Source organism: Equus przewalskii, chromosome 6, assembly GCF_037783145.1.
Source record: "Equus przewalskii isolate Varuska chromosome 6, EquPr2, whole genome shotgun sequence".
Taxonomy (NCBI): Eukaryota; Metazoa; Chordata; class Mammalia; order Perissodactyla; family Equidae; genus Equus; species Equus przewalskii.
In genome coordinates, this window is record NC_091836.1 from 78,131,762 (window position 1) to 78,156,270 (window position 24,509).

The following is a 24,509-nucleotide window of genomic DNA, read 5'->3' on the forward strand; positions in this document are numbered from 1 at the left end:
ACAAAATAACTGCATTCTATATTTCAACTATTGTACTTACCTGTAGGTACTACTTGGTTGTGTTATCATTTCATAGTCTTGCTTCATATTATTAACATCTTCCCTTATCTCTTTTCATATGTTCACTTTGTTGACTTTTAAATTCTTGGACTGCCTATTCTAAACTCTCCTACTGGTGTTTGAAACTTGGCCTATAAGCTCATATTCCACAGGAAGTACTGGTTCCCCAGGAGACAGGGCATGGTTCTCAGGCCGGATGCAGGCCCTCAGCCCCGGGAGCTCAAGGAAGAGAAGTGGGTAGAACCCTAGGCACCAAACACCTGCCCCCACTAACCAGCTCCTCAGCTGAGGGGTTCATCCTCATCAACCTTCTCCTCCAAAGAGAAACCCCCTTAGGAGGCCCTCCTAAAAGTAGAACCCACCAGCGGTTCTAGGGTTTGGAGGTCAACAGCAAGAAGTCAATGGCTAAAACTAGTCAATTCCCACCCAGTTTTCGTTAGCTTCTTACTCACACAGGCTTCAGTGCTGCTCTGATTTTATTACCTGAGACCCCTGTGAGGGGACAGGCATCCAAGTCCCAGGGCAGAGGAAGAGAGGCAACAGGGGACGTGGGCTGTTTTTTCTTCCTATTTTAACTTCCTGCCCTGGCTACAGCCTCGCCCACCATACACACCAGCTCAAAACATCCCTTTATCTTCCCAGGGGCTTCTCACACTATTCACCGAATCCTGGTATCATGAGGTTTCTCTCTGAAGTTACTCCAGGTTTAATCTTCAGAGAAGATGCAGTAGTCTGTGCTAATTCAGTATCTTGGCAGGAACCAGAGCCTCCTCCAGCTGGCCTTCCGCTAGGTGTCTTTTGACATATAACTCAAACAGATTTAAAGAACTGAGTGACATCGCTATGTCAGAACTCCTTCCATTCCTGTCTGCTTATTTATGTAAGATTCCCAGTGCCTATATCTGGAAAAACTAAAAACAACAATATAATCAATGCTGAACACTATCTCTTTCTGACAATGAGTAATATTCAATCACGGATGCATGCACTATTTGGGGGGAAATGCAGCCCCATGCTGCCACTAAAGAGATGTATTTCCCATATAGTTTTACTTGTTATCTTTAAGAATTATAAAAAATTATAATTATGTTCTCTTGATCAAATCTAAAATCATAATGATAAATCATTCTGGAATAATTTTTAAACATTTAGAGCCTAGCGTCACAGGAAATAGCAAAAATTTAAATATAAATTTGAACTTTTTTTGCAAAATGAGACAAATGGTAGGGTGATTAATAAAAGCCTTTCAAGCAAAAACATACTTTACGTTAAAGTAAATTCTATGAAAGAAGAGGAATAGAAATACAAATTCAAAGAAAAGAGTGAAGAATTTTAAGTTTCTGTTAGAAAAGGATTTGTTCATATGTTTTTAAAAATGGACAAGATGGATGTCTTATACATGTTAAGAAATATTAGTTTTATTTTTAATTATTAACAATTACAATATATGGGAAATTAGATCCTTTGTAATTAATTAAATTTATGGTAAATATTTTTTAAGCTCAACCTAAAAATCTGAGGAGATTCATCATTTTTCAATATTCTTTTCAGAATTACTCAAGCATGAAAGTTTGAATATACTGTTCCAAAAACCACCTCACTCTTTTTTCCATCTACAGAACCATTTGTCTTACACCATTTTCCCAGTCACCTCAAAAACAGTTTGGGTTCCTCTCACCCTTTTATCTAACATTTCTACCTAGTTGAAAAGTTGTATTGATTCTCTTTCTCACGTCTTATTTCTCCGCTCTTCTCTGTTTCCACACTCATTGCCCTAGTTCCAGGCTTCGGTACCTCACCCCAGTCCTAGTTCAGTTCTCCAACTCCTGCTCACCATCATGCAAACCACACAACCCACACTTGCCAGATTCTTCTCCCTGAAGTTCTGCCTGTCCTGGCCAACAACACATCCACCAACCCGCTAACTGATGGAGCTGACTTGGGAAGAGCCTCAGATACTTGCACTTTGTCCCAACCTGTTCCCATGCTCACCCTGTTTCCATTTAGATCCTGACTCCTGGTTGCATCTCCCCATCAAGATCCTGCTTCTGCCCTTGAGCCATGACCTGAGTAGAAGGCTCCCTCACGGCCTTCATCTCAGATGTACTCCCGGGGCTCTTCTGGCTTCACTCTCAGGCAGGATACTCCATTAGAACAGGAGTTCTCCCTGTTCTCAGAGCCTAGCCCACAGGCCCCAGCCAGTGCGCCCAAATCGCCCTACAAGGATTGGAGGGACAAAGGAGAAAACTCAATAAGTTCAGCTGTGATCATGTCCCTCAGTGCCTCCAGCAGCGACCCATCATCAAACAAGGCAAATACAAAGTGCTCTCCACGTAAGTCAAGTTCTAGAGCAGCGGAGCTCCGACTTTTCTTTACAGCTTCATTTCCCACTACTTCCCTACACGTATTCTATGGCTCTAGAGAAACAGAACCACTAACATACTTCATATTCTCTGAATATACTTCATACTTTTTCTGTCTCTATATCTTTGTGAAGTTCTTCTTTACAAAGTTCTTTCTACATAGAATCCCCCTCCATCTTACCATGACTCCAACATTAATTTCTACTTTTATTCTTTTAGAGCCAGCTCACATATTACCTTCACTTTAAGCAGTTTTGTAATCCCCTAAAGAGAATAAGAGCTCTCTTCTTGAAAACCTAATAGTACTACTACATTCTAATATACTCTATATAAAACATATATAAAAAAGACAAAAACATATTTTATACAGAGTATACATATATAATGTATAGAGTGTATTTTATTGTATACTACATACTATATTTTGTATATTTTTATATATTTATCTTAAATATATATATACACGTACACATTACATACTCATTCTCTGCCTGTGTTTCTGGTTTAAACCCTCTACTAGGCTGTGGGCAACCTGTGGGCAGGGACTGTGCCAGACTCATCCTGTGTCCTCCACAGCACATAGTAGTTATGCAATAAATATCTGCTGAATTATTAAGTATAGATCTATCATTAAATATTGAGAAAATCCCCAAGGTTCCTGGCTCATGAGCTTCTTCTTCTTTTTTTTGTTTTTTGCTGGGAAAGATTTGCCCTGAGCTAACATCTGTCGCCAATCTTTTTCTTTTCTTCTTTTTTTTTTCCCTCCTCAAATCTCCAGTACATAGTTGTCTATTCTAGTTGTAAGTCCTTCTAGTTCTTCCACATGGGTCACCACGAGAGCATGGCTGCTGACAGATGAGTGGTGTAGTTCCACACCCAGGAACCGAACCTGGGCCAGCAAAGCGGAGTGCCCCAAACTTTAACCACAAGGTCAGCAGGGCTGGCACTCATAAGCCTCTTCTAAACCTAATTTTTATAACAACCTTCATTAGACAGGGCCTCATCAGCATATTCATATATAAAAGATAATTCAGAATTTAAGAATAACTAAATATAGTAAATAAAGGCAAGAGCCTTAACATATTTAGGACGAAAATATACAGGAGGAAAAAAAATACTCAACAATTAGTTAGGCATCAGAAAATATCCATTCTCTTACGTAGAGTGTGGATATTAAGGCTAAAGGTCAAAAGCTAATGACCAAAACCTGAATAACAATTTGCATATTAATGGACAAGGGCCTTGTTCACACATTAGGACAGACTGGTCTAAAATGAGACCCTACCTTGATTACAAGTGCCTTTGCAACGTGTGACTAGAAAGCAAAGTACACTGCAATTTGGGGTCAATTAGTCTAAGGGAGAGACTCTGTTTTATTCATCTTTGTACCCCTATAGGGCCTGATGGATTAAAATCAAAAGATATTCGTTAAAATCAATATAGACATTTAAATGACTGTTGTCCCATTTAAAATAAGCCACCTTGCAAGACTGATGCACTATAATAACAATTTCCTTCATTTCAAAGAGCGTACAATCGTTCTCCACTATGACAGCAAGTTAAAACTCTTCAGCCTGGGATTCAAGTCCCCTCACAATTTTCTTTCCTTTTCTAAAAGTCTCATTTCCCACTTCTTTCCTTCAAGCATCTTATCTGCCAGTCAAATTGAACTTTCTGATTTCACACTTGCTTGCCTCGGTAACTCTGGTCATTTGGCAATTTCTCATGTCATTTATCATTTTCTTCCTTGCACTGTATCTTATACATAGCTTGCTTCCCTTACTAAATTCTAACTTCCTACATCAAAGACCATGTCCTATATGTCTTTAACTGTATTTTATTACCTAGCACAGGGGCTGGCACATGGTAGGCACCAAAAAAAAATTCTGTTGAAGGAATTACTGAATGTATGAATAATACCAATAGAGCTCAAATCTGGGAACTACTTTTTGATAAGCTATAAAAGAAAAATGTTTCCTTAATTTATAGCAGTGGTTCTTAAATATAAGTGGGCATCAAAAATACCTGGGAAACTTGTTTAAAATGCAAATTCTTGGTGTTAGTTGTCACCAGCGGACTTGCAAGGATATCAAGAGGAAACTATAATTATCTAACAAGAAGGAATAAACTCCTGGACCACTATGAGAGTAAAGAGGAAAAAAAGGAAGAAAGAGATACAAGAGAATAACGCCACACTCCTGGCAATGTGAGTCACCACCACGCTCTCCCTTTGTAGGAAAGGCATTTCTTGGCTGTTTTCCCTTACATCTAGTCTTTGACTTTTGAAATCAGGATAACAATAGGTATTTATTTTAAGTTCCATTCACTTAAAAATACATAGAGAATACTTTTCAGATATGTACCATATTCTAAAATGCACAATACATCGGCTAAACCATAGAAACTTTTTATCCAATAAAGTTCTTTGAAAACAATGTTACCAGGTGTTAGGTATTGCAAAAAGATAAACTTTGGTTAAAGAGCAGCAAGGCACTGAGAGAACTGACATGTTCTCTTTAGATTATTTCAAACAGAGGATATGAATTACAGAAAGTAAGACTTCAAGTGGTTAAGAAGAAAAGAATTTTCGCCTTTCAGAAGTTTATAAAATGCCAGCATTCTAAACTTCATACACTGAACTTCTTAGGATAGTCTGATATAGTACACACTATCTGTCACTTCTCTATCCATTTGGCAAAGACTACACAGAGACAAATGTTACAGAGGCTCAAAAATGGAGACTTCTGGAAAAATGACCAAAGCCAGAAATAAAGTTGTACTAATTAGAAAACAAATAATTAAATGGCCAAACCCGAATGTTGTGTGATGCTGAAAAGAGATGGATTTCTAAGGCACACCATCTGTTTTGCAGTTTTTGATTTTGCTGTCCTACAAATCTACTCAGTACAGTTTTGCGATGATCTAGTTGCTAGCTCATTTGCACAGTTACTTTAGGCCAGAAATACTATTGCACAGAGTCATTTGAGAGAGCAACACATTCACAGAAGAGGGCAACTGTCAGGCATTTTTGAGTGAAGACTTTTTTTAGCACTTGAAGAAAAATATATTATTCAAAGAAATGATTAGAAATTGCCAAAGGAAAATTAGAGAATTTAAAAGAAGAGTGATAAGCACCATAAATTTATGGTATCTAAACTTATCTGGCCCTTCAGAGTGATCGTCAACCTCTCTGTTGGCCAGTCTAATGGAAACTTCTCATCTTGATCTCTCAGCAGCATTTACCTGGAAGTTGACTGCTCTCACTTTCTCAAACATTTTTCTCATTTAACTTCCCTGACACTATTCTCCTAATTTTCCTCCTTCTTCATCAGCGATTCCTTCTCAGCCTCCATTGCAAGCTTCTCCTCCTCTAAATGTTGTAGTGTTTGAAGGCAGAGTGCTGGGGCTTCTTCTCCTTTCTATCTGTAATTTCTTCCTAATTTATCTCTTTAGCCCAACAACTTCAAATGGCATCTATATACTCATGATTCCCAAATCTATATCTCCAGCTCAGACTTCTCCAGTTCCAGACTCATATATTCATCATCTATTTCATATCTCCACTTGGATGCCACATAGCCATCTCAAACTCAGCATATCTAATATGGAACTCTTGATTCAGCGCCCACCCACCCCAAAACTTTTCATACAGCCTTCCACATCTCAGCAAATGGTATCACTATCCAACCAGTTGTTAAAATCTAGAGATCATCCTTGATTCCTCCCTATCCTCATCCCTCATGTTACCCATCACCAAGTCATGTCAATTATAACCTAAAAAACATATCACGTTTCTCTTCAACTCTATTGCTACCACCATCATCTCTTAACAATACTACTGCAATGTGAGCATCTCATGTATCTGTAGTACCTAAAACAGTGTCTAGCAAGTAATAGACATACAATAATTTTTGTCATGGATGAATATCGCTTAGCAATATTTCCATGTGTCTTTAGAAATCTTCCATCTCAGTTCTCAGACATTTTATCTGATACCTACACACTTACACATTTACTGAATCAGTCACTCATTCAGCAATTATTTATTAAGTATTGTATTAATTGGTATTAGATTCAACTGCATATTCTACAGTGTCTTAAAGATGACAGAAGTTTGTTTCCTGCTCATATAAAAATGTCTGACGGTAGGCAGTCAAGGGCTGGCATGGCAGCTCTGTGAGCTAACAGCCCTGGTTCCTTGCGTCTTGTTGCTCTGCCATCCTCACTTTATGGATTCTACTTTATGGTCTAATATGGCTACTCAAACTCCAGCAATCACATCTGCATTCCACTCATCAGGAAAGAAGATGGGCAGAGGAATGCCACACCTCCTCCATTTAAGGAAATTTCCCAGAGATTGCTCCTACTTCCACTTAGACCTCATTGACCACCATGATAACTAGCAAAGACTGGGGATAACTAGCAAAGAAGACTAGATAGCAATGTTTTCAGTTAAGTTAGGATCCTCTTTACCAGAGAAGAAAAAGAGAATAAACACTGAGAAGTAAATAGCAGCCTCTTCCAAAGTGCCTATCGTGACCAGGTAATATTCTGAGTACACGGACATGAAGATCAGTAAGACGTAATGTCTGTCCTCGAGGTACCAAGTCTCACGGGGGAAAGCAATACGTAAATGAATAGTTACTCAAGATATCAAGGCAGGTTACAGCCACTGTTAGGAGACCTTGGCTTTTCTGAGTTCCCACAGATTCCTTGCATCCCAAGAGTTGAAAGAGAAGTGGACAGTTCCGGTGCACTACATCACTGAGCTGCTTCAACACTCCACAGCTCTAATGACAGACCTTCCTAGCTCTGCTCTACCGGACTCGACACCGTCATAATACGGAGCAAAGTGAAGTCTGTTTAAACCTCTGTAAACATACACAAACAACTGTGGCAACAGTTTTAACAGTTTGAAAATACCCATTTCAGAAATGTATCAAGACTCAATAATTTATTTACCTTGTCAGAAGATGAAACTAATTGCCTGTTTTAAGAAGATGGTATATAAACTACAAGGCCAAATGAAAAGCAAGAGCAATGGTTTCATGTCAAAAAGAAAGAAAAGAAGTAACACTGTAACTTACTGTTAGCCACTGGTTATCTAGGAGTTCCTTAGCTGTGATTCTGTGAGCAGGATCTATTTTCATAAGTTGTTTCAAAACACTTTTAGCTGCAAATAAGGGAAAATCCTAAAAATCTTATTTATATTAACTACAATTAATACCATACATTTTCCAATTTATTTAGGATTAGGTCTGCATGACATGAAGGAATGATGTCAACTGTAAAATAAATATCATCAGTATAAATGGCTAAGAAATAAATTTTAAGGCCTAAAGTGAGGTTTTATTGCCTGGACTAGTTTTTTGGTCTACAGTAAAAATTTGCTAGATGATCAGCCAATTTCCTCTTCAATTTTTACTAAGTATTTTCTGTTTTTCTTGGAAGTTTTGATTGTAACAATCACAGTGAAGATATCACTGTTTCCACAAATAAATAGTGTAATAGTGTTTATTTCTACAAGTAAATTTAATAACTAAACAGATTTAAAGTATTTGAACGACGGGCCAACATTCTTATGTATACTTGATTTAATAAATAATAACAAATCTATATTTACCACAATCACTTATGGAATCCCAGACTGGATCTTCAAAATGTAGTTCTCCCTTTCTTATTAACTCAAAAAGTTTCTCTTCCGAGCTTGCCAAAAAGGGTGGTTCTCCACATAACCTATAAGAAAGGCAATCATTTTGTTTAGACTTTTTTTTTAATACTCAAAATATGGCTACTAAAATGAAGTTTCCACGGGATTTGGAAGTAGTGGTGCTTCATATTTAAGTAGAGGACGGGGGAAGTGGGGGCCTCTCTGGATGTGGAAACAGAAGTAAAGGGGTTTTGCTTAGCGCTAGGCTCTCGTCTACACTGAAACCTCTGGATTTGCAAATAACCCAAAGCTCCTCCAGGTGAGGGAACACTAAGCTTAACTAGGGTTAAAATACAGCAAGGTGCGTGCGTTTAAGTGCACAGTGAGAGCTGCAGATAACAGAGGAGACACTTCACTGTGAGCAAGGGTTAGGTAATGCTTTAAGGGACATAATCCAAACTGGACTTGCAGAAAAACACACTGAGTTAGCAGAGTCTAACGAGAGTTATCAGAGTCCAACGACCATGTAAGAGTTTTATCCATGGTAAAATAACATACAAAGCTTAGCAACAGTAAGAATAAACCAAGAATAACCCTGGCAATGTCTATAGGCTCTGAGTCAAAGCCAAAAATACAATAAAATGGCCACAACTCTTCAAAAATGGTATACAAATGACAAAGGTCGGGATGAGGAAAATCAGAGGATGATGATTTGACCCTTCAGTCCAGCAGGGTGAAAGGTGAGTACACATAACGACCAACGTCAGTAAAGCCGTGAGCAGTGTATATAAAGTAAACACGGGCTTGTTTGCACTTGTCTAATACAGGGACTATGTGTTTTTAGAATCTTTTAAAAGAAAGTGCTGTACTATACTTCCCAAAGACCATGGCAAGCCTATGCTTCAACAGGGATTCAGTCCAAAACTACAAGAACATGCTTAAAAGTTGAGTTCAATTCTTCCTAGTACATTCTCAACAAATGTTGGCTGTTATCATTATGGCCAACTCTGACATCTGAGGGCAACCCTGTAGACAAGAAGTAGATTTTCCCAATCACAACCAGACAGAAGGTGGACTTGGACTCATGACAGAGGAGTCTTCCACTCTCAGGATTATATTTTTCTACTTTATTACTGAAAGAATAAAATGACATAATTCCACTACACTTCCCAAATGCTGGTCTATTACGTACATAAATATAATGATCTCTAAGTCTCTGAACAGCTAGATTTTTACTGATTTTTTTAGTTATATTTTTCTTTAAGTCCTTTAAAAATCTTTCCCATGAACATTTTCTGAACAAGTCCAGATTTGACAAACATTTTACATGATAATGATGATGACTTTCCTAGGGAAAAAAGTTGTTCTCCTCCTAGCAGTTTATCAAACTAGGATGAACAACATAGCTTCTCATTTACCAATAAGTTCTTGTTAATAGATTGGTATTTATCAAATTGCTCTGGGAACTCTTATTTAAATACTTTTTACTGCTCCAGCGCATTCTGACCCTCCTCTCTCTGATCTTACTTGCCTCGCTATTGTTTAGTTTTAAAATACACACACACACAAACCACGCCAGAAAAATGGCCTTATGGACAATTACTATCTATTATAACAAGTACAGGCCAGCAAAAGCCCAGCTCATTGAGTCTGTTAACAACCAGTGATATGCACAATTGACAATTCTTAGCTGCTCTTGTATTGCCAGACTAGCACGTAACTATGGCTTAAGGGCTGCATTTAAAAAATTCCACTTTTGTCTGTCCTTTGCAATTTCACTTACAAAAAATATATCTAATGGTTGGTCAATCAGCAGCATATGAAATTTTATGACAGCAATTTTCTGTACATCCAGAAAAGGGAATCCAAGACATGAAAAATGCCTCTTAAAGCCTTCCTATTATTTTCGTTGCCCTCGTAGGAATGAAAACAGCAGAGGATAGTACCCATAAAGGGCATTTATGTTAATGTCACCTTGAGAAAGTATGTTATCATTGTCCAATTAAAGAGAAATGAATCAGGGGTAACTGATAAACAAGAAAATAACCCCCCTGGAGAAGGTGATATGTGTGCACCCTTGGTGAAAGAATTATGTATAAGACCACTGGGCTCAGGCAGGTTAATGAATAGCACTGATTAGCTAAGTAAGAGTCTACTGTAAAGAAAGAAAGATGCCTTAAATGATGACATGCAGCCATGCTCTGAAATAGAAAAATTAAAATTATATCTTTAAGAAAGAGAAAACATTTTAAGATATGTAATAAACTATCACACTTTCCTTAACACCAAATTCAAACTGGGAAGGCAGCAAACACCACACATGAATTGTGTAATATTCAATTACATATATGATGTTTCACTTGTGTTGTCTAGAAAGTCTTCAGAGTATAAAACACGAATCTAAAATGGTTATATTTTTAATTAAAGACTAAGGCTCAGACTTTTGCAATATGATTCTAATCAGTACAAAACAATGATCAAAAACTTTGTGAATGTGTTTATACTTTATGCAATCTAAGCAGTGATGTGTGTGGACCATCTGAGCCACAGCAGCAACCACATCCTCCAATTTCTACTGCCTGTGTTTCCATTTCACAGAACTGTGAAAATGCAACTACTGTGATGTCAATATTTAGAAATGATCTCGAAGAGGTAGTGCTCAGTGAAATCTTCAATATGACTATAAAACTAATGTTGCATCAACATAAAAACGTTCATATTCACCAAGAGGCAGAACAATGGCCACTGACTTTTCAGAACGCCTCTTAGACAAGTCACTTTAATTCAATTTAACAGACATATATTAAGCACTGACTACATGCCTACTACTGTACCAGACAGCAGGGGTGCAAAGATGAATAACATAAGATCTCTGTCCTTCATGGATTTTAGAGCAAGGAAAACAGAGATAATACATATAATACAATAATTATATTCAAAAGTGCTATGAGAACACAGAAAAGTGAACAACTAATTCTATCAAATTTACACGTGTGCAAACATTCCTTGTTAAATATTCTTATTTTGTTTTTCTTTCAACTTTACTGTTTTGCATGCATTTTTGTATGTGGCCTTAAATCCTCTGGACAAGTACACACCTAATGAGCGTAGTAACTCTGGAGTGTAGAGCAGGAGTTAGGGAAATAGAAGGCATTAATGTTTGAGCTGGGCACACTCAGGAGAGAGGTGAGTAGAGAAGAAAAAGAACATTCTAGGTAGAAGGAACTGCATGAGCAAAGACCGAGAGGCATGTAATACAAGGTGTGCCTGAGTCATAAAGGGCAGCCACAGCACAGGGTAGCTTCATGAGAATGCACATCCAGCCCGAGACTGGAAAGGCATGCTGGCGGCAGGTCAGGAAAGACTTGCTGTGTCATGCCACGCTGAGATGCTCTGACACTTTTCTCCAGCAAGGGAGAATCATCAGAGGTTGTTAATCAGGAAAGTAGCACCATCAGATTTGTGATTCAGAAAGAAAACCCTGACTGCAGTGTGAAGGATGAACTAGGGAGGGTAACCAGAGGCAGACAGAACAGTCAGAAAAACATTGTAAAGTTCTAGAAAAGGGTTCACAAGCAGAAATGATACAAGTGAAGAGAACTGAAAGAACAGGTGAGAGCACTTCAAAGGAAAAATGAACAGGACATGGGATTTGACTGAATCCTGAGAATGAGAGAGAAGGAAGAGCAAGAAAGACAGACGTTTTCAGGAGCATTAAGAGAATGAGGAACTCTAGGATATTCCCCAGATCCCAGGCTGAGCCTCCATCTGATCAGTGCCCACTCCTCACATGCGCCCCGCCCACGGTCAGCTCTCGTGCCAGGCCCCAGTATCTCCCTCTACCTGATGGGATAAGTGAATCTCTTGTGAAAATACAAAGAAGCTTTTGGTTTGTAGCAAAGGATCAGACGGGTTTTAAGGCAAGTTTTTCACTGTGCTCAGATCATACAGTGCATTGTAGCATTTATAGATCAAGGAAAAGCAAAGCTGAAAGTTATAAATTTATGGAATTAAAAAAAATACCTAATGAATGTACCCGACAACTAAAAGAGAGCTTTTACAAGGACTTCCCAATTGTTTTTTCAGTCACTTTTTAAAAACTATATTGTCTAGTTTTAATTTAAGATCTATGTAATTCTACTGTTAGAGACTATCCATTCATTTTAAACTGAACATTTAGCAAGGCTACTTACAAAATGTACATTATTACACCGATGCTCCAAATGTCACACTGCTGGCTATAGTCATGGGCATTGATAACTTCAGGCGCTGCCAAACAAGCGGAAATAAAATAATATTAATAATACAATAAATGACTTTTAAATGCTTAAACACAAAGCATGACAAATGTGCTGATGTGTTGTAATTTATTCCCCCACAGGGAACAGGAGAACCAACAGCAGATGTTAAATGAATAATGTACAGGCCTTAACAACTGATGTCACTGCATCCTCACTCCTGTCATGTAGCCTCTAATGGAACGATGGCACACACTGTATAACTAAATGTACTACTCTTCATTCCTCTGAAATTAAGAAATGATTTTGCAAAGATCATGCAGTTATAGTAGAAGACAACAATCTCAGTTCTTTTGCAAAAATAGACTGAATACATGCCTTAAGTGTATATAATTTAAAGCAAGCCCAATATGTATAAATCTGGATTCACAGAAAAACTAAGTGCTTATAAATCACTTTAGTAAAATAATAAGAACAATAACATCAAAGCACTCCTACGACAGAATACAAATTATTTTCCACATTTTCTAAATGAGAAAACTAAGACAAAGAGAGAGTTCCTACAAAATAACTGGATCAAAAAGCCATTTCGTCACAGGATGAGGACGAGGGGCCAGGTACTCCCCACTCCCCAACTCCGTGCTTCTTACTTTACATGTGTTCACAATCTTTTTTTAAACAATCTTTCCAAAGTTTTGTTGTTGTTTTTTTACTTTAAGGTAGCACATTTTTTAATGATTAGATTTTTTATAACAGCAGGCTTTTCAGAAAGTCACATACGATATTCCAGGGCCATGTCTAGGGCTGAAATATCTTCCTTTAAGGAAAAAGGAAGAACAAAACAGTTATAAACATAAAAATAAAATAAATGTAAACATTTCAATAGACCCTTAGAATTTACAAAGTATTTTTATATAAGTCACATTATTTGTACAAATCATGTAAGAATCTTTTGAGATAGCTATGTAGGCATTTGACTTACTCTGCCAGTGGGGAAACAGGTTTATGCCAAGTGACTTGCCTAAATTTACACAGCTACGGAGTGCCTCCCGCATAAAATGTGTTTTTATTTTAGAAGACAGTTTCACTCTCCCCCGCTTACACACTCACACACGTACCTTTTATAACTACTAAAAGCAAATGGAATTTCATTTCCTCTGCCTATTGTTAAAGGAGCTAAAAAGCAACAAAAAGAGTCAAAACGTAAACAGAAGAAATAATAAGAAAAGGCTCATCTATAGTTAACTAACAAACTCAGTGATTCATCTCCACATCAGTGAAAATTAACTGAATAGTACTTTCCTTTGAGCAGCTACTTGTATTCTTTAACTCTGCTCAAACTCTCTAAATACTGAATCATTAAAGTCCAAGGTGCTCTCCGGCCACGTGCCTACGACAAGGGCAAGTTCGCTATTAGGTTTCATGAAGGAGCTCCCCGCAGGTGGGTCACACAGCAGGGGCCTGGCACTCCTGGTCCTCACTCTTCCAGAGTCATCTCAATTATCGGGGGCCTTTCTACCTGCACTGTCATCACAGCTCTCCCAGGGAGGCAGAGGCAATACCTGCACCCACGAGCCACTTAGGAAGTCAGCACAGCTCTGCAAACCATCTGGCTTCTCTCTTGTTCTCTCACTTGTTATCAGCACAGACAACTAATAAGCAGGCATGAAACTCAGGGTGCTGGGATATATTTTCCCCATGTAGCTACAGACCAGATGCCTTTTGCCAATAGGAAGATATGAACAGAATCTAAAGCAGCCTTTTCCAAATAAGACTAGATGATTTTAAAACTTTATGTATCAACTAGTCAAAAAAACAATGAGTTAGATATACTCCTCAGCAATAAAAATGAATAAACTACTGATACAACATGGATAAGTCTCAAAATCATTACATGGAACAGAAGAAGACAGACACAAAAGAACATATACCACACACTTTAATTTATATAAAGTTCTTGACAGGGGCCAGCCGGTGGCCCAGGGGTTAAGTGTACACGTTCTGCTTTGGTGGCCCAGGGTTTGCTGGTTTGGATCCCAGGTGCAGACCTACGCTCTGCTTGTCAAGCCATGCAGTGGCAGGCGTCCCACATATAAAGTAGAGGAAGATGGGCACAGATGTTAGCTCAGGGCCAGTCTTCCTCAGCAAAAAGAGGAGGATTGCAACAGATGTTTGCTCAGGGCTAATCTTCCTCAAAGAAAAAAAGTTCTAGATAGGCAAAACTAAGCTATGGTGATGGAAGTCATCAGCGGCTGCTGGGGTCTGGGTGGGGGACTGACTGAGAGGGACACAAAGGACTTTCTGGGGTGATAAAAATGTTAATATCTTCATTGGGGTGGTGATTATACAAGTACATGCATTTGTCAAAACATCAAACTTTACACTTAAAATTTGTGCATTTTATCATATGTAAATTCTATTTCAATAAGGTAGTTTTTTTAGAAATCTACTGAAAGTACAAAAAGAATTTGTCAAAGTTCTATCTTGGTGGGTGACTTTAATAACTGTCTCTCTTAGAAACCAACAGAAGCAGCAAGCAAAATTAAATTAACAATATGGAAAGTTTGAATCACAAAGCTATCACATTTGATTTTATAAGCACACACTGAAATTTTTATGCTCAACAACCAGGAATATATATACTTTTTAAATATCCAATGCAAGATGTGCAAAAACGAGTCGTGTGTTCAATCACAAAAAAAATTCCTAAAAGTTGAAAACCTTTAAGTCACAATTGCCCACTACAGTGAAGAAAGCCAGACAGAAAGAACAAAAGTCTAGGAAATCTAACACACATTCACAGGAGTATCAAACACATCCCAACTACCTGGAAAATCCTAAAAGCACTTCTAAATAATTCTTGGATTAAAGAAGAAGACTAAAACTAAAATTATAGACTATTAAGAAATGAATAACAATTAGAACACTGTATACAAAAGAAATGGCCAAAGAATTACCCAGAGGAAAATATTTAGCCTTAAATACATTTATTAGGAAATAAGAAGACTGAAAATAGGCATTTCGCTGAGGAAGTTAAAAAATAAACCAAAAGAAGGAATTCAGAAAAATAAAAACAGAAATCAATGAAAAAGTAAACTAAATAACATTAGCCTTGAGCTGGTTCTTTGAAAGCCCAAAAAATTGTCCTAACCACGAACAAATTTGATCAAGAAAAGAATGATTAGTATTATAACAAGAGCTAAAATTGAGCACTAAGTGCCAGGTACTGTGCTAAGCACTTTACATCTATTTACTCACTCAATTCTCATGTCACTCTGATAAGAACGATGTTATTATCACAATCCCAAATCCACCCTCTCCCCTTCCCTGTCTTATTCTTCTTCCTTAGCACCTCTCTCTAACACACTAGATATTTTACTTTCTTATCTTGTTTACTGTTTGCACGAACATGACATTTTTACGTTTTGTTCACTGTTGTATTCCCCATACCTAGACCAGTGTCTAACACAAAGTAGATCCTCAAAAAGTTTTTGATAAATGAGTGACATAATCCCAATTACACAGATTAGAAACTGTGACAGAAGCAGTTAAGTTGTTTGCCCAGGGTTAATCAGAGAGGAAGTGGCCAAGCTGGAATCCTGAATTAGCCATGTGACATCAGAGGCCATACTGCGAATATTACATCATAGTGCCTTCTTAAAAAAATATTACGAATGGGGAATATAACCACAGATATACAGGAGAATCCAAAAATTATAAGTGAATATAATATGCATATTTATGCCAATAAAAGTGAAAATCTCAATGTAATAAACAATTTTCTATGAGAATACAAATTATGAAAATGATTCCAGAGGATGCGGAAAACTTGAATAACCCAGTATAAATTGAAAATATAAGAGAAGTTTCATCCCCCAAAGGGTACCAGGACCAAAACATTTTAAGGGGAAATTTCATCAAACTATAAATGAATAGACGATTTCTTTTACTTAATTGGTTCATGAGCATATAAAAAGTGAAAATATTTTATTTTTTAAATTAGGCTAGCATAACCATAACATCAGAAAAGACAAGGGCAACACAAAAGAAAGCAAGCTACCCTGAAAGCTCCTAAATAAAGTGGTGACAAATTGAATACAGCAATATACTATACCAAGTGGGGTTTAATCCAAAAGTGTGAGGATGGTTCAACATTTTAAAAATCTATTAATGTAACTATTTCATTAATAAATTTGAAGAGAAAAAAGATATGATCATTTCAATAGGTACAGATATGAACAGACATTTCATCAGAGAGGATATAGGAATGACTAATAAGTTCAAGAAAAGATGCTCAACATCGTTGGTCATTAGGGTAATGCAAATTAAAAACCACAAAGAGATACTACTTCATACCCACTAGAATGACTCTACTTAAAAAGACAGTTAATATCAAGTGTCATCAAGGATGTGAAGAAACTGGAACCTTCATATACTGCTAGCGGGAAGGTAAAATGTTACAGCCACTTTGGAAATCATTTGGCAGTTTCTTAAAAAGTTAAACATAAATAATATATGACCCAGCAATTTCACAGATAGGTAGCTACCCAAGGGACATCAAACCATAGGTCCACATAAAAATTTGTACACCAATGTTCATAGCACCAATATTCACAATGGCCCCAAACTGGGAACAATCCACATGTCCATCAGCTACTAAATGGAGAGACAAGATGTGGCATGCTGAAACAATGGAGAATTCAGCAATATAAAGGAAGAGACTACAGATACATACTCCACCAGGGATATACCTCAAAAACACCATGCTAAGGGAAAGAAGCCAGACATAAAAGACTACATATTGTATGACTCCATTTACAGGAAATGTCCCAAAAAAGCAAATCTAGAGAGACAAAAAGATTAGCGGTTCCCTGGGGCTGGCATGGGAATGAGATTGAGTGAAAATGGGCATGAGGCAACTTTTTGGGGTAGAATTGTTCTGAAACTGGTTTGTGGTGATGGTTGCACAACTCTGAATGTATGAAAAATCACTTACTGGTATATTTTTTATGGTATTTAAATTACACTTCAGTAAAGCTGCTGAAAATAATCAGTACTCTTTATGAAAACTATTTGATGGCAATTAGATTGGACACAAAACGGAAAGAGGCAAAACACACACTAATTGATGCTAATTTTAGCATCAATTAACAAAAACAATAATTAAGTTTGGGGTATGATTACCTAAGAGATATAAACAACTATAGAGAAGACCAGAGAAACAAAAAAAACTACAGTCTTTGAAGACAAGAGCTATGAGAAAAATGCTAAAATAACTGAAATTATTTGACCTAAAAAAAGAAAAAGTAGCTTGATCAGGGCCATTAAGTCAGGATGGCAAAATCAAATTGCTCAAGTTTTAATCCACACTGTTATTTTACTCTTTTATATAGAAAACTCATTCTAAGTCTACTACTCACCCATGTAGATAGGAGTCCCACACGTGCTCTGCAGCATGGCCTCACCTCGACCCTGCTTCTTCACAGCTAAGCCAAAATCCGTCACCTGGAAGAGGAAATTCCAAGTCACCTGTTTTCCCGTCCCAGAGTTCAACGCATTCTGCAGGTAGGACTTCCACCACATTGTAACTGCATCTAACTCATGGATTCTTGAGGATGGAGGGGCTTTACTCGTATTACTAGCAAGGACTCTGCTTTCCTTCCTCACCCACCCTTCTTTGTGAAGAAGAAACTTGGTAAAGAGAAGCTTGGTTTCTCAAACCTTAAGAAAACGCCCATGATGCTGATTGTTCATTCCATCTAATTAAATTCACCAGTTCAACATAGGAAGTTGTATCTTGAAGAAGGAATTTAAATTCTTTCATGTGAAAAAGTTATTTTTTAAAAAGCCCTTTCAGGGGGCTGGCCCCGTGGCCGAGCGGTTAAGTTCGCGCGCTCCGCTGCAGGCGGCCCAGTGTTTCGTTGGTTCGAATCCTGGGCGCGGACATGACACTGCTCATCAGACCAAGCTGAGGCAGCGTCCCACATGCCACAACTAGAAGGACCCACAACAAAGAATATACAACTATGTACCAGGGGGCTTTGGGGAGAAAAAGGAAAAAATAAAATCTTTAAAAAAAAAAAAAAAAGCCCTTTCATTGTAAAATACATTCGGGCCTTAGTATGTTAATTAGCTATTTTTCTGATTCTCCAGCTATGTTCCGGTTTAAAGCATGTTATAAACGCAAGTCATTATCCTTGCCAGACAAGGAAACTCCCCCTTTTTATAAATATTTATAAAACACTCTCTCTGGTAAATACTATCTTTTCTTTGCTATTATTCCCTTTGTGTTTCTAGAGTATACTAATAAAACAATTACTACATTATTAAAAAACTACAAGAAGCAAATTAACAGGGAAAAAAACAGTATGACTACAAACACATGAGAGGCCTACTGCTGCAACTGCAGTCTTCACGCTCAGTCCTAAATCCTGGCCATTAAACGTTTGGCTATTAAATATTCAGCGTGTGCCCTTGGTCTTGTCTCCCAAGTTGGAACAGCCTTGGGCTGAAAGCAGAAGAACAGGCACATTTACCGATCATGCAACCAAAGCTGGGCTCTGGGTCCACGGACACCAAATGCAGTTTCCAGTGCTTATGCAGTGAGAGAATGTTCCTATCAACATGGAGTATCGCTGTTTTTCTAAACAGATTAATCAATTTCTCCAGGAGTTTTCACAGTTACCCCATTTGGAGCATTGTGATACACATCCTTCTCTAGAGAAAATCTATACAGATATAAAATATACAAAAGATTTCACGATCCAATTCAGTTCTTTGGAGAGTATTCATCTCTTCCTTCACCAAATACTAACTGAGCACATACTATGTGTCAGGCACTGCTCCAGGTACCAAGAGCGACTAAGACACACATAATTCTCGCCCTCATGGAGTTTACAACGGATCTATTCAAGAACATTTACTAGGGTAAAACAACAATACCGTTAAACCTATATACCACATGGGGATTTAGCTTCTGCCACAGAGCGAGTTATTCACAGACAACATTTTATTCCTAAATTAACACATTCATATATTTTGAAAGCAGCCACCATTAAAGTGTTAAGTAATAAATAATGTGTCCTATCATTTATTTGACATTAAAGAACACAGTTTGAATAAAGCCTTCGAGAATAAACACTTGGCACATTAATTGTGCTTAGGACATAAATATTAATACCCAGGAAAGTTTTCAATGAGAAATATGGACTTTACATGAATTTAGTATCAGAGGCACAGCCAAGGTGTGTTTTTCTCTAAATCTATAACACATCTATATCAAATTACCAGCCACAATTTTGAAATTAATTAGAATTCAGAGCATCTGTTTGCTTGCTATTAACTAATGATTAACAACCATCCAAAGGCATACATACTTAAAAAAAAGTCAATAGCACCACTTAACTCATAAAATCATTCTTGTCAGTTACAACCTCTTTTGTAAAGTCTTAATTTTTTTAACACAAGCCACTTATTCTCTGGCTGCTCAAAAGCTTCCAAAATGTATCTAAAAAGCGAATGTACTTTACCACTTTGCAATCAAATTGTTTATAGGCAAATATATACCACCATCTCTAGTACCTTACCTTTATGTTTAAGTTCATTTCATCATTAGCATCGATAAAGCTGCTTTTAACCATTATGTTTTCCAGTTTTAGATCTCTGTGTACTATATCTACCAAGAAAATAAACAACAAATCAACGAAATGAATAATGGAAAAATAATTAGAGGGGACATTAATAGAACAAATAAATATATTTGACACATTAATGTCCACTGTTGAAAAATTTGAGGAAGGCCAAGTGTAATTCTGCCCTGCTTCATTCCCTTTCTTTCAAATCCCTTTTCTCCATATTTCTAACCCTAAGGAGCCATTTTCTTTGACTCTCTCCTCCCTCCCCATTTCCCTGCTGCCCCAACTCACTGTTCTTCATGACAAGTGGCCTGGTGAGTATTCCAAGGTTAGGTATTCCCAGGAGGAGGGAGACAATTGCAGTTACAAGCCCAGTAAGGTTTCCCATATCCTTAGGTCTTCAGATAGAGGATTACTTCTATGTATATGTTAATGCCAATATAAACATTTCACATACTGCAACTTTGTCACATGTACACAAACTATACTTATTTCAGTATATTTTTCTACAACATCAGAACATACTTTCCTACTCTTTATATGTTAAAATAAAAACCAGGGGCCGGCCCTGTGGCCGAGGGTGAAAGTTCCATGCCCTTTGCTTCGGCAGCCTGGGTTCACGGGTTCAGCTCCCAGGTGCGGACCTATTCCACTCATCAGCCATGCCGTGGAGGCATCCCACATACAAAACAGAAGAAGCCTGGCACAAATGTTAGCTCAGAGCTAATCTTCCTCAAGGAAAAAAAAAAAAAAAAAGAGGACGATTGGCAACACATGTTAGCTCAGGAATCTTCCTCACCAAACAAACAAACAAACAAAAACCCTTGAGACACAAAATCTCCAGTTCAACATGTCAGACCTCAGATAGGATTTTTAAGTATGTGCAAATAATCATGTATGAAACAGTTCCTTTGCAAATAATTGACTCAGTTCCTATCCACAGCAATCATTTCCCTAGACTTGAAAAGTTATATGTGTAATTGCTGGAAAAAGACAGTTGAACGAGCCCTGGACTAGCAATTATACCTAACCATTTATAGCTCCCTTACAAACAGCTCCCAGCTTACGTTTTGGGAATTTTTATTGTTTCTATTACTCTGCTTATCTCTTTTTACCTAGATACTATACAGTTTTAATTAATATATCTTTGTAATATGTTTTGGTCCTTGGCAGGGCAACTCTCCCCACTGCCTCCATTGTTCTTCTCTTTCATTGTTTTCTTTGCTATTCTCACCCATTTCAGATATCAAGTTCTATGAAAAATCTTACTAAGATTTTGCTGGGAATTATACTGAATTTATAGCTTAATGTGGGAGAACTGATATTAGCATAATAGTAAGCCTTTGGTTTCCTGTCCTTGCAAATGTTGCCCTCTGTCTGGAAAGCCCTCCCTTTTTTTCTCTGAGTTTGTATTCCTCAGCTCAAGTTTTCCTTCCTCTGTGAATTCTTCCCAGACTTTCCAAGTCAAATGAGGCACTGACAATTCTACCCTCCTTGCACTTCACATGGCTCTCCATTGGAGAAACTGACATGTTGCATTACAATTTGTTTTCCATACTCAATCTCCCACGAGCCTGAATTCCTTGAAGGGCAGAGGCCTTGTCTAAAGTCTTTGTACCTCCAGAACCCACCACAGTGCAGCAGGTGCTCAGGAAATATCTGCTGAATGAACCCCTGGGCTCAAGTACCAGCCCTGCCACACCTAACCATGTCCCGTCCCCTCTCTGGAGCAAAGTTTTTTCTCATCTGCAAAATGAGAAGGTTCTAAAGTCACATGTAAACCAAATCAACCTTGAAGGAAAAAAAGGAGGAACATGAGGAAAAGCAGCAGCAGTAACACCAAAGAACAGTAAAGCAATTCAAATAATTGGAATAATTTTTAAATGTGGATTTTAAAGTAGTGAAACTATTCCATATGATAATATACTGGTGGATACATTTGTCAAAGCCCATAGAATACAGAACACCAAGAGGGAACCCTAAAGTATACTTTAACTATGGACTTTGGGTGATATTGATGTGTTCATGTAGATCCATCAATTGTAACAAGTGTACCACTCTGGTGGGGGATGTAGACAATGGGGGAGGCTGTGCATGTATGGGTGGGGGTATATGAGACATCTCTGTAACTTCTACTCAATTTTGCTGCTAACCTAAAACTTCTCTAAGTCTAAAAAAATACAAACCAAAAAACAATGCCTAGAATATATAATTTTTAATGTTATTAATATATAAATATTTTTAGAAATTTCACTTTTATTATTGATTTGTCTACTTTTGATTTGATAATATTAGCTGCTTTTCAAACTGTTGAATAGAAATATTCATAACTTCATCCTTGTCTGCGGACAAAGTAATTGTACACCTGCCTTGTTTCTAATTAAAATATATCTATCGTCATGCTTCACTTAACAACAGGGATACATTCTGAGAAATGTGTCATCAGGCAATTTCATTGTTCCACAAACATCACAGAGTGCACTTACACAAACCTAGACGGTACAGCCTACTACACACCTAGGCTATGTGGTACTAATCTTATGGGACCACCATCGCCTGTGTGGTCCACTGTTGAATGAAACGTCGTTAGATGGCACATGACTGTATAAATAAAGTTAAAAAGGAAAAGTTTAAAAAAAAGTTTAAATAAAATCTTCTATGTTAGTAGGCATTATTTCTGCGACTATGAATCCTGAATACAATTACCCTTAAACAAAAGTGATATCTGCATTCATGGAGTCAGTGAGCCGGATGATCTTCTTACCCTTATTGTGAAGATATGCTATAGCTGATGCAAGACTTTGAATGATCCACCTTGTCTCATTCTCTGAGAAATGCCCTTTCCTATCCAGAATTTCTTTGAGTTCTCCATCCTCACAAAGCTCCATCACAAGGTACATTTTCTGACATTATATATTTAAAAAGAGAGAGAGAGAGCAAATTATATAGTTGAGGATCTTTAAATGTTATATCTTGCATATATAGTGGAAATATGATCACAATCTTAATCATCAATCTATTAATTAAAAAATATATATCATAGACAAGATACTGTGCAGGATACTGGAGGAATAAGGAAGCCTAAGACATAGTTTTTACCCTCAAGAAGCTCATGGAATAGTTACAATTACAGTATCATGTGAAAAGTGCAACAGAAGAGGCGCGCCCAAAATGCCATGAGGTTACAGAGGAGGGGGCCTCTGCCTAAACAATGCTCTCTAAGAGGTGCCATTACAGGCAGCTTTGGATGACTGAGTCGGGATTTACAGGTAGAGAATATGGGCAAGAACAAGCATAATACATGGTATTTGCAAAGACTCCAAAGCTTGAAACAGCACTGGCTGTTAAAAGAATAACAAATGTCTCCGCGTTAATAGCATTGGGAGTTTGGTAGGAGAGAAAAGAGTGGAGTGGTGAGGGGTGAGGCTAGAAAGAACAGGCTGCTGCCAGGTTGTAAAGAGTCTTGCATATCATGCAAAGGAGTTTGGATTTTTTTTCCATATACAGTAAGAAACCCCTGAAGATTTTTAAGCTGGTATCTGGAGGGGAGTTCCAGGGAATTGTGTACTATTATCAATTTTTCATTTCTAAATGAACACTGTAACAGTAATGTAAAGCAGAGCTCAGCAAACTTTTTCTGTAAAGGCCAGATCAAGATAGTAAATATTTTCAGCTTTGTGGGCCATACAATCACTTTTGCAACTACTCAACTCTACTGTTATAGCATAAAAGCAGCCATAAACAACACAAGAAAACTTTATTTATGGACTTCGAAATTTTAGTTTCACATAATTTTCACATGTCATGAAATATTACTCTTTTATATTTTTTTCAACCATTTAAAAATGTAAAAAACTTAGCTTATGGGCCATAAAACAATAGGCAGCATGCCAGATCTGGCTTGCATGCTGTAGTATGCTGATCTCTCTTTACAGAGGGCAGATGTGAGGCACAGAAGGGAAACAAGAAGGGGAAGAAGAGAAAGATATGAAAAATACCTAGGAGGAAGAAACAGGGAGACTTAGTGACTAATTGGGTATGAGTGGTAAAAAATCACGGATGAAATTCCTCTTCCATATTTGCTGTTTCTTTTGCTGCATATTAAGATCACTCTAGGTTTCCCAAAGGTCAAGTTATCTACTGAGTCAAAAAGATTCAGTTAACTAAAATGCAAGTCTTTTTCAAACCTATTGCAATTCAGACACAGACTACACTTCACGTCTCCATTCTATCCTATGCTGCTAGATTTCTGTTGTTTTTAAGATTTGGGGGTATGATTCTAGTCTATAACTGCTACTCATGCAGCTTCTGCATTCAGTCAGCAAGCATGAAGGCAGGAAGAGAAGGTTAACACCCTTTCTCCCTATAGTCTTCTGATTCACTAAACCTCAGGATGCTTTAGAATTTCTAAAGTAACTAGAGAATTCTGCGAAGTCTAACACATAAATAAGCTTTTGAACTAAGCCATATCTTTCCACTGACAGCACTGTAGGGATCACTGGTACACGAAATGGTAAGTGAACTCTTTGGAAGGAAACATTACATCAATGGTGCTTACAATATA

At 37.5% G+C, this 24,509-nt stretch overlaps 1 protein-coding gene across 27 annotated transcripts in view; it reads right to left on the reverse strand.

Annotated features, from left to right (window-relative positions):
- STK33 (serine/threonine kinase 33) overlaps window positions 1-24,509 on the reverse strand; it is a 121,320-nt gene that overhangs the window by 23,025 nt on the left and 73,786 nt on the right. For all 27 annotated transcript variants that reach the window (XM_008514144.2, XM_008514166.2, XM_070624296.1 and 24 more), the window contains 6 exons: window positions 22,710-22,848; window positions 19,898-19,986; window positions 17,732-17,816; window positions 12,267-12,342; window positions 8,047-8,159; window positions 7,511-7,596 (listed from right to left, as the gene is read on the reverse strand). In XM_008514144.2, coding sequence (XP_008512366.2) covers window positions 7,511-7,596; window positions 8,047-8,159; window positions 12,267-12,342; window positions 17,732-17,816; window positions 19,898-19,986; window positions 22,710-22,848 — 588 coding nt within the window. The remainder of the gene's footprint in view (window positions 1-7,510; window positions 7,597-8,046; window positions 8,160-12,266; window positions 12,343-17,731; window positions 17,817-19,897; window positions 19,987-22,709; window positions 22,849-24,509) is intronic.